This window comes from Equus caballus, chromosome 8, assembly GCF_041296265.1.
Source record: "Equus caballus isolate H_3958 breed thoroughbred chromosome 8, TB-T2T, whole genome shotgun sequence".
Taxonomy (NCBI): domain Eukaryota; kingdom Metazoa; phylum Chordata; class Mammalia; order Perissodactyla; family Equidae; genus Equus; species Equus caballus.
In genome coordinates, this window is record NC_091691.1 from 63,613,064 (window position 1) to 63,628,631 (window position 15,568).

A 15,568-nucleotide genomic window follows, 5' to 3' on the forward strand; every position below is an offset into this window, starting at 1 on the left:
TTTGTTTATTCTTTCTATTGTTTCCCTCAACTGAGGAGTTATAGTGTCCGAAAAGATTCTTTTGAAACTGATGTCAAAGAGTGTACTGCCTATATTCTTTTCTAGAAGACTTATTGTTTCAGGCCTAATTTTTAGGTGTTTGATCCATTTTGAGTTTGTTTTGGTGTGTGGTGAAAAAGAATGGTCAATTTTCAATCTTTTGCATGTGGCTGTCCAGTTTTCCCAGCACCATTTGTTGAAGAGACTTTCTTTTCTCCGTTGTAGGCCCTCTGCTCCTTTGTCGAAGATTAGCTGTCCATAGATGTGTGGTTTTATCTCTGGGCTTTCAATTCTGTTCCATTGATCTGTGGACCTGTTTTTGTACCAGTACCATGCTATTTCAATCACTGTAGCTTTGTAGTATGTTTTGAAATCGGGGATTGTGATTCCGCCGGCTTTGTTTTTCTTGCTCAGGATTGCTTTAGCAATTTGCGGTCTTTTGTTGCCCCATATGAATTTTAGGATTCTTTGTTCAATTTGTGTGAAGAATGTTCTTGGGATTCTTATTGGGATAGCATTGAATCTGTAGATTGCTTTAGGTAGTATGGACATTTTAACTATGTTTATTCTTCCAATCCATGTGCATGGAATGTCTTTCCATCTCTTTATGTCGTCGTCAATTTCTTTCAAGAAAGTCTTGTAGTTTTCATTGCATAGATCCTTCACTTCCTTGGTTAAGTTTATCCCAAGGTATTTTATTCTTTTCGTTGCAATTATGAATGGGATTGAGTTCTTGAGTTCTTTTTCTGTTACTTCATTGTTAGTGTATAGAAATGCTACTGATTTATGTATGTTGATTTTATACCCTGCTACTTTGCTGTAGTTGTTGATTATTTCTAATAATTTTTCTATGGATTCTTTGGGGTTTTCTATGTATAAGATCATGTCGTCTGCAAACAGCGAGAGTTTTACTTCTTCATTACCTATTTGGATTCCTTTTATTTCTTTTTCCTGCCGAATTGCTCTGGCCAAAACCTCCAGTACTATGTTGAATAGGAGTGGTGAAAGTGGGCACCCTTGTCTTGTTCCTGTCCTCAGAGGGATGGCTTTCAGTTTTTGTCCGTTGAGTATGATGTTGGCTGTGGGTTTGTCAAATATGGCCTTTATTATGTTGAGGTACTTTCCTTCTATACCCATTTTATTGAGGGTTTTTATCATAAATGGGTGTTGGATCTTGTCGAATGCTTTCTCTGCATCTATTGAGATGATCATGTGGTTTTTGATTTTCATTTTGTTCATGTAGTGTATCACGTTGATTGACTTGCAGATGTTGAACCATCCCTGTGTCCCTGGTATAAATCCCACTTGATCATGGTGTATAATCTTTTTGATGTATTGCTGTATTCGGTTTGCCAGAATTTTGTTGAGGATTTTTGCATCTATGTTCGTCAGTGATATCGGCCTGTAGTTCTCCTTTCTGTTGTCCTTGTCAGGTTTGGGGATCAGAGTGATGTTGGCTTCATAGAATGTGTTAGGGAGTACTCCATCTTCCTCAATTTTCTGGAATAGTTTGAGAAGAATAGGTATTAAGTCTTCTTTGAATGTTTGGTAGAATTCTCCAGAGAAGCCTTCTGGTCCTGGATTCTTATTTTTGGGGAGGTTTTTGATTACCGTTTCTATTTCCTTACTTGTGATTGGCCTATTCAGATTCTCCATTTCTTCCTGATTCAGTTTGGGGAGATTGTAGGAGTCTAGGAAGTTGTCCATTTCTTCCAGGTTGTTCAATTTGTTGGCATATAGTTTTTCATAGTATTCTCTTATGATCCCTTGTATTTCATTGGTATCTGTTGTGATTTCTCCTCTCTCATTCCTAATTTTATTTATTTGAGATTTCTCTCTTCTTTTCCTGGTGAGTCTGGCTAAAGGTTTGTCGATATTGTTAATTTTTTCAAAGAACCAACTCTTTATTTCATTGATCCTTTCCACTGTCTTTTTTGTTTCAATATCATTTATTTCTGCTCTTATTTTTATTATTTCCCTCCTTCTACTGACTCTGGGCTTTGTTTGTTCTTCTTTTTCTAGTTCTGTAAGGTGTTGTTTGAGGTTGCTTATGTGAGCTTTTTCTTGTTTAGTGAGGTGAACCTGTATTGTGATGAATTTCCCTCTTAGGACTGCTTTTGCTGCATCCCAAATGATTTGGTATGTCGTGTTCTCATTTTCATTTGTCTCCAGATAATATTTGATTTCTTCTTTAATTTCTTCAATAATCCATTGTTTGTTCAGAAGCGTGTTGTTTAGTCTCCACATTTTTGCACCTTTCTCTGCTTTTTTCTTGTGGTTGATTTCTAGTTTCATAGCATTATGATCAGAAAAGATGCTTGATATTATTTCAACTCTCTTGTATTTATTGATGCTTGCTTTGTTTCCCAAAATATGGTCAATCCTTGAGAATGTTCCATGTGCACTTGAGAAGAATGTGTAACCTGCTGTTTTTGGATGAAGTGTTCTATATATATCTATTAAGTCCATCTGGTCTAATTTTTCATTTAATTCTATTATTTCCTTGTTGATTTTCTGTCTGGATGTTCTGTCCATTGGTGTTAATGGTGTGTTGAGGTACCCTACTATTATTGTATTGTTGTTGATGTCTTCTTTTAGTTCTGTTAAGAGTTGCTTTACAAATTTTCGTGCTCCTGTGTTGGGTACATATATATTTATAAGTGTTATGTCTTCTTGGTGGAGAGTCCCTTTTATCATTATATACTGTCCCTCTTTGTCTTTCTTTATCTGTTTTGCTTTGAAGTCTACCTTGTCTGATATTAGTATAGCGACACCTGCTTTCTTTTGTTCATTATTAGCTTGGAGTATTGTTCTCCATCCCTTCACTCTGAGTCTGTGTTTGTCTTTGGGGCTGAGGTGTGTTTCCTGGAGGCAGCATATTGTTGGGTCTTGTTCTTTGATCCATCCTGCCACTCTGTGTCTTTTGATTGGGGAGTTCAATCCATTTACATTTAGAGTGATTATTGAGACGTGGGGGCCTACCACTACCATTTTATGTCTTGTTTTCCGGTTTTCTTCAGTTTCCTTTGTTTGTCGTCCCATGGTTTAATCTGTTCTGATGAAGAGCTGCTACTCTCCGTTGTTGTCCTTTTACTTATCTCCTCTGCTCTCGGTTTTGTAGCCCTTTTCCTTTTTTCGATTTTTCAGGAATGAGGGTTTTCCTGAGGATTTCCTGAAGAGGAGGTTTTGTGGCAATGAACTCCCTTAATTTTTGTTTATCTGGGAAAGATTTTATTTCTCCATCGTATTTGAAGGATATTTTCGCTGGGTAGAGAATTCTCGGCTGTAGGTTTTTGTCCTTCAGGTTTTTGAATATATCATTCCACTCTCTTCTAGCCTGTAAAGTTTCTGCTGAGAAATCTGCTGATAGCCTGATGGGGGTTCCTTTGTAGGTTAGTTTCTTTTGCCTAGCTGTCCTTAGTATTTTCTCCTTGTCATTGACTTTTGCTAGCTTCACTACTATATGCCATGGGTTTGGTCTCCTTGCATTGATAAAGTTTGGAGATCTATTGGCTTCTGTCACCTGAGGATCCATCTCTCTCACCAGATTTGGGAAGTTCTCAGCCATTATTTCTTTGAATAGGCTTTCTGCCCCTTTCTCCTTCTCTTCTCCCTCTGGTATACCTATAATCCTTACGTTGCATCTCCTAATTGTGTCTGATAATTCTCGGAGAGTTTCTTCATTTCTTTTTAGTCTTACTTCTCTCTCCTCCTCTGCCTGCAGCATTTCTATATTCCCATCTTCCAAATTGCTAATTCTTTCCTCCATATTATTGGCCCTACTGTTCAGTGCATCTAGATTTTTCTTAATCTCCTCTATTGTGTTCTTCGTTTCCAGTATTTCTGTTTGGTTCTTCTTTATCGTATCAAACTCTTTTGTGACATAGCTCCTGAACTCGTTGAGTTGTCTATCTGAATTCTCTCTTAACTCATTTAGTATTTTAATGATGGCTGTTTTGAAGTCATCGTCATTTAGGTTATATATTTCATTTTCTTTGGGATTGTTGTCTGTGTATTTGTTATTTTCCTTCTGTTCTGGAGATTTAATGTATTTTTTCATATTGCTTGATGTTGTAGATTTGTGCCTCCGCATAGAGATAGAGATTAGTTGCTCCTTCCACTTGTTTCTGCTCGTGTGGTGGGGGAGCAGCTGTTTATACTGCACCAACCAGGAACCCTATCTGCAGTTGCTAACTGGGCCTGGGCCCCTCCTTGTAGTCACAGTGGTCCTTTAGATTCCCTCTTCTGCTGTGGAGGCTGTCATGGAGGGGCTTCAGGCTGCTGGTGCCTACTGTTACAGCCGACCTAGACATGCTCCCTCCTTGGGGTCTGCAACGGTGTTATGGGCTTTTCCAGCGGCCAGGGGTAGGATCACTTATATTTGCCTCTCTGTCACTGTCGGCACCCACAAAATCTCACTTGTCCACTATGGGTCGCAGCAGAGCTATTGGCATCTTCTACAGTCTGTGGTTAGCTCACCTAGCTATGCTACTTTTGTCCTGGGGTCTTCCAGCCTTGTGGCTGCCGGATGGGTGCTCTCTACTAGTGCTGTGCAGAGGCTTTCGCTGAGGCTGCTGTAAGCCTGTAGGGTTTTCCCCTAGGCTATGGAGCCGGGTCACTGGAACTCCACCCAGCCCCAGTCCTGTTCCCCAGGAACTCGGGGAGCCCTTTGCCCTGACTGGGGGATAGCCGGAGATCCTGATTTCAGTGGTAGCTGGTCAGCTGCTGCCCTGCCTGATATTCTCCTCTCCAGGACCCTCCCGGTGTTGTGGATGCTGGGCGTGGCCCCTCCGCTAATGGCAGACAGAGAGTTTTGTCTGCTGCCCAGGCGGAACCCTGGAACTTCCCCTCCAGGGTGCGGAGCCGGCCTCTGGAGCTCCACCCAGCCCCAGTCCTCTCCGAGATCTCTGGCAATCCCTTGCCCGGCCGTGCAGGCAGTGGCAGCCAGAGGGCCACCACGCCCTCTGTGATTCTCTCTGGGACCCTCCAGATGCCGTGGACACCAGGCGGGATCTCCCCACCAATGGCGGGGCGAGACTCTCCCCTCAGGCTCAGGTGTGTAACTCTAGAGTTTCCCTCTGCATTTAGGAGTAATTACAGGGGGTTTAGGTAGGGTTCTGGTCACCTGTTTCCACCGTCGCTCCTCTGGTGTGTGCTCGCTCCTGCCCTAGGTGTGTGTTGATTTTCTGGGGGGCATCCGTTGGAAGAAAGCCGCTTGCAGGTACTAGGCTGTTCGGTCGGGGTCGGAGAGTTTTCACCTATCTCCACCTCCTCCCGGAGGGAAGTCCGTCCGCCTTCCGATGTATAGTCGTGTGGATCTCTCAGATGTCCTGAGATGCTATCTGGATATCCTTTGTTAAGCGATGAGTGTCCAAATAATTGTAGACTCGAAGGGGGAGAGACAAAGAGGACTACTCACGGCGCCATCTTGGATCTTCTCCCTCTGCCACTCTTTTTAAGATCTTCCAAAATGAAAGATGAGTTAGAATCATTTCAAGGGCCAGGAGTCACAATGGTGCTCTTCGAAAGAAAACTCTTTCGATTTCCCAGGTGCGAGTTTCTGCCTGACACATGAATGCCTGAGTCAGTATATCCAGGCACTCTGGTTTCCACCGCATGAGGAGCCCGTCCCTGCCTTCTCCCCATCATTGCTGCTCCACTTCAACATCTTTCCTGTTTTCCTGGCCTTAGGAGGCCACCGCAAGCCTTCTGGCCCTCTCCACTGGGCAGTTGCTCTGTAGATGCGTCCTCTGGGACTAGTTGCTGCCTTTCTCTAATAGTCAGTGCTGTCTATAAAATGAGTCTACCTTTGATTCCTACCAAATCCTGGCCCTCTTCCCCTAAACCAGCCCATGCAAGCAACTGTAATTCCTTTATTTGTGTATTTGTGTACACGAACATTTTGGTAGGGTGAGGGTACATACCTGCTATCAAGTCATTAGGAGGGTTTAACCCTTAAAAGAAATTATAGACTGGACAGCCTTGCACTGATTAATCAGTTAACACATTCTGTCAAGTCACAGACTCTTTACTGAGAAGTTAAACGTAACTTAGGCACTTGAACAAAATTTAGAATTACCCTCTTTAAAGTTTCCCAACATACTTTCTTTCATAAATGTTTATGTATATATATGGTATAATCCTACTATAATGAGATAAGTGGGGCTCAAAAATGCAGTTTGCAAAATTTAGGGTCATCTTATTGCAAGATTAATGAAAAATCATCAGTCTTCTAATTATGGGGGGGAGGGAGCCTTTCATTTATTTGTTTTCATTTTTTAGATATATGGGAAAAAGAAACAGACCTATGCTTATGAACATGACATCTTACACTGAATCGAGAAAGTTCCAAATGATGGAAAGACAGTCATTTCCTAACACTCGCTCCCTGGAAGTTAAGAATTTAGCAATCCCAGCAGGAAGACAAGGAAACCTCTCTCTCCAGTGTTAGGGTCCGCCATAGTTTCACCATGACCACGTGGGCCTATATATGTAACATTATTGCTCTTGAGAAATACCGGTGTGCCCATGCACACACACACAACCATTGTCCCAAAGGCACCTCATATCGGATAAAATGTGGTTCTCTGAAAACTCTTAGGTCCTAGTGCAGGGCTGGAGGCAGCAGTACAGACAACTCGCCCACTATGTAATCTCCCCTGGGGACCCTTGGGGTCCTTTTGATCAAGCTCTTCAGCAGGGCTCTCCAGTCCTTCAGAGACATTCTAATAACTTTGAACCTCACATGACAGAGTCCAAATTTTGATCATCTTCCTTCCAAAAGTTTCCTTTTTACCCAGGCCAAGGTGCTCCCAGCCTTGCTCTGCAATCTTTAAGCCCTTACTAATAGGAAGGGGGAGGCCAGGGCTATGGAGCAGGAGCCTTGACCTCATACCAAGCCAAATGAAAGCAAACAAAACCAAATGTCCTTAAACATTGTGTGTGCTCTTACCCCAGAACAGCAGGTTCCTTCCTGACTTGAAAGTACCACTGGCAGTAGTTCTTCCTTGAATAAAAATGGCTTTCTCACTTTTTAATGGCATTTTCTATTTCTTAAAGTTTGCCTCATTAGGTACACATATCAATGTATATATATGTTTATGTATATTTACATTCCCCAAAGAATTATTTAGCTTCTCCCTTGGCTCAAAGTACATTTTAAAGTGGGTCTTACAAGCTAGAGAAACATAGTACAAAGCAGCATAAGAATTCCAACCTAATGTTGTGCAAATATGTTCACGGTCAAACTCAACTAGCATCTTATTTCTAGCTCAAACCTGGCTGTGTATCAGGAGCACCTATGGTGCTTTTAAAAAGCACAAATGCGGGCCAGCCCCGTGGCAAAGTGGTTAAATTTGGTGCACTCTGCTTCAGCAGCCCAGGTTCATGGATTTGGATCCTGGGCGTGGACCTACACCACTCCACTCATCAGCCCCACACAAAACAGAAGAAGACAGGCACAGATATTAGCTCTGGGCTAATCTTCCTCAAGCAAAAAAGAGGAAGATTGGCAACAGATGTTAGCCCAGTGTGAATTTCCCTCAGGAAAAAAAAAAGCACACATACACACACAAAAAAAGCCCAGATTCAGTAGGTCCTGGTATTTGCATTTTTGGTAAGGTCTCCAGGCTAGTGTGACGAGCAGCCACAGCTGCAGAGACTATGGTGGATACTTTCAAAGGAAAACCAAAACCCTGCTAAGATATTCAGCTGATCGTTCTACTAAATTAGTGAACTCACACCGCTCCCCACCAAAACAAGACACAAGTTCCAAGAGCAGAGGATGACGTTCAAAGTAAAAGTCAGAAACCCATAAAGACCCTTTATTTTAGTAACAGCATTTTCCTACTTTCAGGGCCTTATCTAGGTAAAGGACTAGGAAGTAAAAGCAAATGCAGTTATACTTTGCCTCAGGAAAGAGATCTGAATCCTTTCTTGTTATATTGCCAAAGGTTAGGACCACAATGTAAATCTGAGAAAGTCATATCAGAGGCCTCTTTCATTAACAGAAATGGAAACAGGCATTTATATGCCACCAATAAATCAATTAAAGGAGGAAAGGAGCTTGAAATGGGCTTCCTTGCAGTTATTAACTGTGGGGATTGGAGCAGTAGGTGATTGCTGAACCCGGCAGCTTCATGTCATCCACCTGGAGCAAGATGGAGGAACATAAAGCATGGGAACAGTCTCACCACAGCAAACACAAAGTCTGCACATCCTAAGTGTTTACTAAAGTGGAGCAGAAGCAAAGCAGAGCCAGACGTCTCTAAAAACATTGTCGGCTTTTGTGGATTTAAAATGTGAGAGTGTGAATCAATGTGTGAGCTGGTGTGTTGATCTGTGTCTGTGTTTACATAAATCTGGACGCTGGGAATTATTTTAATCTCCATGTTATTTCCAGTATAGCAATGTTTTAAAATAGGAGAATTCCAGGGGCTGGCCTGGTGGCGCAGCGGTTAAGTGTGCACGTTCTGCTTTGGCGGCCCGGGGTTCGCCGATTCGGATCCCGGGTGTGGACGTGGCACCACTTGACAGGCCATGCTGTGGTAGGCATCCTACATATAAAGAAGAGGAGGATGGGTATGGATATTAGCTCAGGGCCAGTCTTCCTCAACAAAAACAGAGGGATTGGCAGCAGTTAGCTCAGGGCTAATCTTCCTCAAAAAAATAAAATAAAATAAAATAGGAGGATTCCATTAAGAAGGAACATACAGGGGCTGGCCCCGTGGCCGAGTGGTTAAGTTCGTGCGCTCCGCTGCAGGCGGCCCAGTGTTTCGTTGGTTCAAATCCTGGGCGCGGACATGGCACTGCTCATCAAACCACGCTGAGGCAGCGTCCCACGTGCCACAACTAGAAGGACCCACAATGAAGAATATACAACTATGTACTGAGGGGCTTTGGGGAGAAAAAGGAAAAAATAAAATCTTTAAAAAAAAAAAAAGAAGGAACATACAAAGGAGTTTCCCCGTGAAATCTGAGAGAGCTGTGTGGAACCTTCCTCTCCATTCTCTTTTTGACCTATTAATCACCAAGTTCTATCAACTTCTTTTCAGTTTACCAGTTTTGGAAAATCTTAATTTGTCTTGAACAGTGACAGCTGGAATAAGTCTATGGGCAATTAGAACCCGTTCTAGCCTACGAATTTAAAAATCAAAAGCAAAAAAAATGGATTCAATTTCCTGCCCTGCCAGGAAATACTTTGTTTTGGGGCAGCCAGTTTACCTGCGTGAGTCGCAAGTACTTCAGCTAAATTTGGAAATTATCTCCCAGACTCCCTCACACGGTTATAGGGAAAAAAGCATTTTATAATCTTCGAGAAAGTTATACAAATGTAAAACACCATTAGTTTAAGCTTCTACCTTAAAAACTTCTTGTAAGTCATGTGTAACAGAAATGTGTATTTATTATGGATGATGTTGGACTAAAGATGTGTCATGAAAGAGTTAGCTTGAGGATGTGATATTTCGATGTGGACTTACTCTCACTATGTCAAGATACAATTCGCATTTCTCCTAACACTTTGTGTCCTGCATTTGTATTTGTTGTTTATTTCTTGCTGGTCCCCAAACCTTTCCACTGTTGTTTCTTGCCTCTCCCATGTATAGTAACAAAGAGTTACAGCCTCTTTGTCCAGTTTTCAGACTTCTTCTAGTGAAGACCCTGAAAGAAGGGTGACTTGGTGAACTTACCTCCCGCGAACTCATCATGGCCATGAAGGCAGCAGAATGTTTCTCAATATGTGTGAAGTGCTGTGGGAGAGCAAAAGCGGAGGTCCTCTCTGTCATTTTCTGTGTGGCCTGCAAATCACCAAGTCCTATTGAATGTGTCCTAAATCTCTCTCAAATTGATCCTTTAGCATAAGACAAAATATTCTCACTCCTGAATCACAGAAGTATCCAGTAAACTGGACTCTTTCCTTAATCACGTGCTCCCATTCCCTACCTTCCTGCCTGCCCAAATCTTTCCTCTATGCAACATGGTGGAATAATCCTGCCAAAACCTAAATCTGTAGACATCAATTCCCTACTTAAACCTTGGGTGGCACCCAGTCTCCTGTAAGGGAACCCTATAGTCTCTAGATATGACAAATAAGGCTTTCCAAATCTGATGCCTGTTCATCTCTCCGGCATCTCCACTCACACTTGTACTCAGGAATACCGAGCTATTCCTAGTTCCCAAATGCACCATATACCCTTTTTAAAGCTCCATGCTTTTTTCATGATTCCCTCTAACTGTAATTGCTCTTCCTCTGATCATTTCTGTCTAGAAAATTCTTATTCATCCCTTAAAACTCTATTCCAGAGTCACCCTTTATTGCCTTTTTCAGATCTTCCCAGAAATAAACTGCAATATCTAGCCAACCATGTTTTCATCATTGTACATATCACACCAAATTTTAATTATTTGTTAGAATAATTTGTTTCCTCTTCTAGACTGTGAGCTTCTTAAGGACAAAGATCATGTCTTATTCATCTTTGGATCTCAAGGAATTAGCAGAGTGTCTGACAAATTATAGCTACTTATAAATATTTCTTAAATAAAGGAATGGATGGATTCTTATATGTGAAAACAACACACACCCTGTGTAATTCGTGGGAGTGAACTGTAGAAAAAGAAATGTTTTACGGGGCTCATCAACTATTTATCACTGTTAGTTCTTTTTATGCTTTTGACTTTTATGTAATCTTTCATGTAATGCAAATTCTAAGGTTGTAAGCGTCTCATCTACATGAAGGAGCAACAGAAACTGACCATGTTAGGCCAGTTGGTGAACCACATACCTTGTGACATGAATATTATCACAGATGGGTTATTTTCCCCCTCATCTCCTCCATGTGACTTTGAGCAGCTGTTGTTAGACTGAAATTTATGAAAAGCAGAGCTGCTTGACAATTTCAGAAGCAAAGTTACGCCCTGTACAAGCGCTCCCTCCTTCCCCTAGTGAAAGTTTTGCTCTTCTTTCTCTCTAAAGCAGTGAAAATGTTATTAGGCATGATGTATCTCCAGTCCCACTGATCAGAGTTAAATTGGAAATGAAAGAGCCCACGGTAGTGCTCCTTGCTTATTTGATTCATGAGCTTACTTTGTCCACGAGTCCCTCTGTTGAATCAGTGTGAGCTGTAAACTGGCATGCCCCCCTTTTTACTGTTACGGCTGGGATCAATGGGTAATAAATGAGTATTCTCAATTTTATCTAACAGTGCTGCTTCCCAGGAAACTCTGGGGGTAAAATGAACAGGGTGTAATTGTTCCTTTTATATTTATAATTATATTCCGTGCTTTCTATTAGTGCACACCACTGAGTTTTTCCTTCTTTTCTTCATAAGATACACATTTTACTTAGAAGTGAAAATTAATACCTATTGTGTAACTAGTGATGGTTCTTTTTTGAGTTAATTAACCCCAAATGCTGATGGAATAGACCAAAAGGTGACATCAGTGTAGTTTGCATCTATTTCAACTTCTGTTTCCACAAGACAAGATTTTGCTTTAAAGTGTATGGTCCTAGATTATAATGGATATAAATTAGTTTCTCTCATTTCAAATCATCTCTGAAACTAGTACAATTTGAGTTTCACTCTTCAATGAGTCAGTTTTGGGAAATATACTGAAAGTCTATTTCATGGAAAGCAAAATTATCTTTTTTTAAAAAATATTTTATATTTATTTTTCCTTTTTCTCCCCAAAGCCCCCTGGTACATAGTTGTATATTTTTAGTTGTGGGTCCTTCTAGTTGTGGCATGTGGGATGCCGCCTCAGCATGGCTTGATGAGCGGTTTCACATCTGCGCCCCGGATCCGAATCCTGGGCCGCTGAAGCGGAGCATGTGAACTTAACCACTCGGCCGTGGGGCCAGCCCCATTAGCTCTTATCTTTTTTTTCCTCTCTCTTTCGTATTTTTTCTGTTTCATTCATTTGTTCAATAAATAGTAACTGGACACAGCATTTGTTGATTGGATTCTGCTGGGCACTGTGAAGAATTTAAAATTTTTTAAGTTACTGCCCTCAAAAACCCTACAGAGAGACACACAAAAAGTTAACTAGAAAAAGAGATGTCACAAACAGTACCAAATGAGTAGCACAGGCAGTAAGCACTGCGAGTTCAGAAGCCAGTCTTTACCTCCCTGACATTTTCAATCAGAGCTTTCCAGCCTGTCACCCTTTGTGATTTATTTTTAATGGTTCTTTTCATCTCCCTCCAACACGTAGACAGATGGCAGGAACATATCACTGGTTCGATCCCCTATCTCTTTATTGCCTCAACTCTACTTCCAAGCTCTTGAAATAAAAATTGGAAGCTGTATCCAGACTATTTTGTGAATGTCAGATTATTATCTACCTACTTCCAGTGGAGTAAAGGAGATGGGGTTACGTGAATCAGGAAGAGCATGTTTTTCTCCAGATCTCTATGTATCAATCATACCTGAATATTTAAAATGTTATAAAAAGAAAGTATTTGACCATGTTCAACAGTGAATTGTTACCAAATTGAGAAAGTTTTGTTAATAACACTGCTCCTTTCCAATTATTATTTAGGGCTGACACTGGTTATATTATACCCGTTGTGAATGGGTACACGCTGCTCTCAACTCTGTAAACCAAGGCTGTTCCATACCCTTCTTTCCCTTTCTGGTAGTAGACATATAATGCTTGACTCATGGAAGCCACTGGTGAGGTTGTTTGACCAGTTTGACTGGCATCACATTGGTTTTCACCACCAACTTTTTCTTTTGCCCTGGGATGAATCATTTGTATATAGCCCTATTACCTCTTGAGCAGTCTTCTGCAAACAGGTCTATTAAATTAACCCCCAGGTAATCAACCTCTCTCACATTCACGTATCTTTCTTTCCGCTTCTATGGCTATAATTACCTCATTGTGTTTTCATTGCTTTCATGCACTTGTATTATCCCCCCCACTAGAGTGTAAGCACCTTGAGGGTGGGAAGTGGAACTTGATCACTGTTGTATACCCAGAGTGTAGTTTGGTTCCTGGAGTATAGAATTTGCACTCAATAAAGAATGCTCAATGCTCAGCATCAAGAGAAAAGCATAGCAGGCTATGAAGGCTCAAAGGAGAGGTACAAAACCCAGCCAATGATAGAGAGTTAGGAAGAATTTCAGAGGAAGATACACCTAAACTGAGACCTGAAGGGTAATTGCAAGTTGGGTAGGCATAGGAGAGGACAATCCAACAAAAAAAATAGCATGGACAAAGACCTATATATGAGAAAGAGCAAGGTCCATTGAAAGGCAGAAAGATCAGCTATGCCTTATGTTACCATGCCTGAGAATCAAAACATAGTGGTATACACTATGTGTGTATGCGTATGTGTGTATGAGAGAGGAAACTTTAGTTTTTAATAGTTTAATTAGATATAATAAAACATCAATTCCGTCAACCTATAAAACCCTTAATATTTAGACCAAAGCCCTCTATTGGGCTAAACAACCTTTCCATTAACTTTCTCATTGTTTTCTTTTCCCTCATGTCAAATTTTAGTTTTTTTAAATATTTTTTTATTCTCTTTTTTAATTGTTGGCATTTTCATAGTGTTTTTTAAATAGCTCCACTGCAGACAATAGTATGGTTAAGTGGAAAGATGTGAACCTACCCACCTTGCATGAAACTATTATGTGTAGAAGAACTGTTGCACTCCACTTAGAAAAGAACATTGACAAAATGTCCTGCTTCTAAATTGAGGTTTGGGGTGCACAAGGGACAACTTGTGGCAGAATGTGGTGGAAGACATCCTGGTCTTGGAGTGCAAACAGCTGCGCCATTCACTTTCCTAAGTCCATGAGACTCTCAATCTCATCATTTGGTTGAATGGGATCCATAATACCTGCTCTATATTCTTTATAGCTATTCCCAAAATTTAAGGGGAAACTATATGTGCAATGAATCACGTAACAGATGGTAGACAGTTGTATTCAGTTATAGCACAAGGTCATCTGCTATTATAGTTATTTTTATATTAGAAAATAAAAATTTTATTCCCCCCCAACAACTAAAACAGCATTGTCTATGGAAAAACATGGATGGCAATTTAAAAGCTACACTTTTTAAATACACGTTTTTAAATAGTTTGTCACTATGTTTGTGGCATAACCACAGCAAGTATGTTTACATAGAAATGGCTTTGTCTCACTGACATGAGGATAATACACACTGTAACCATTTTGTCTCATAGAATGATTGAAGATAGTGGGAAAAGAGGCAATACCATGGCAGAAAGAAGACAGCTGTTTGCGGAGATGAGTAAGTATGGAACTTTCAAGGAACACCTTACAGTTTCACTTGAATACTCATGGAAAGGCTGGAAATAACCACTGAATTCTTACCTAATTCCTATGGCATTTGTACTTTTCCTTAAAATCCTAAATTTCTTACATAAGATGTACGTTTGGGCATTTTTTCCTCCTATTAGGTAAGAGTTAAATTAGTCAGTGAATCATTTATAATTTGTTACTAGACTGTGTATTTTATATGAAGGAAAAAGTTTCATGGACCTAAGTATGTCCACATATACACATGTATCTATGTATACACACATGGACGCTTGATAAACACTATATGTAGTGTTGGTATTAACACAGTGCACTCAACTTTAGAGTCTGTGTTCATGTCCCTACACTGTCACTGTGTCTGGCATATTGTAGGCACTAGACAAGCTTTGTGAAAGGAATCATTGAATGTCTGACCTGAAAAATGATATCATATGTTCATGTGGGAAAGAGGAGTCCAGCATGACTATCAGACCAAACTATAAGCATCATTTGAACTTCATGCAGGAGGGGAGAAGCTGTTCTACAAGCCAGTTTCTGAAAAGTGAAAAAGAAAACAAAAGTTAAAAAGAGCATGGAGGTGACCTGCTATACAAGGGAAGCCAAATCAAGACTGTATTTACTGACTCCAGTGGAGAATCCATTAAATAATGGCTATTGATTTATGTAAATGCATGGTTGCTGTGTAAGTAATTGGTTGGTAGTGTCTCCCTTGTAGACTGTTTTTCTTGTTCATAAGGAAGAAGAACTTGACATGGAGGGGAACACATCTCAAATTAAATGTTATAAAGAAAAAAGTACGATTTTCTTATTGTCTTTTTGTCTCTCCTTCCCTGCATAAGGAGTGAGGATGAGCAGAAGTGAGTTGTAAGCCTTTTTCCCTGAGAAAGCAGGAGACAAAATTAGGTTTCTACTGAAGATTGGAGCTGATTGGCAAGAATGAGGGTCAGAGCAGATAAAGGAAAGTCCCAGATAATAAGATTCATATTTTCCTTTATCATTTCCCAATAATCTGAAGGCACCAAGGCAGTGTTAGAACTAACAAAGAGGAAAGAAAATTAAAATTGATGTGGGGAATCTCAATCGTGCTCCCTGCTTTTGCCACTTTTAGAAACATGTCTAAAGTGTCTATGAGAGTTTCAGCCATGACCTTCCAATTTCCTAGGCCATGTTTGTGACTATGTCTTCACTTCTGGCATGGCCAGTCACCTGGAGTTGTGACCTTTGTTGATACAAATCTA

At 40.6% G+C, this 15,568-nt stretch overlaps 1 protein-coding gene across 46 annotated transcripts in view; it reads left to right on the forward strand.

Annotated features, from left to right (window-relative positions):
- Positions 1-15,568, forward strand: part of DTNA (dystrobrevin alpha) — a 359,383-nt gene that overhangs the window by 221,364 nt on the left and 122,451 nt on the right. For all 46 annotated transcript variants that reach the window (XM_070220869.1, XM_070220878.1, XM_070220881.1 and 43 more), the window contains one exon: positions 14,234-14,301. In XM_070220869.1, coding sequence (XP_070076970.1) covers positions 14,235-14,301 — 67 coding nt within the window. In that variant the 5' untranslated portion in view covers position 14,234. The remainder of the gene's footprint in view (positions 1-14,233; positions 14,302-15,568) is intronic.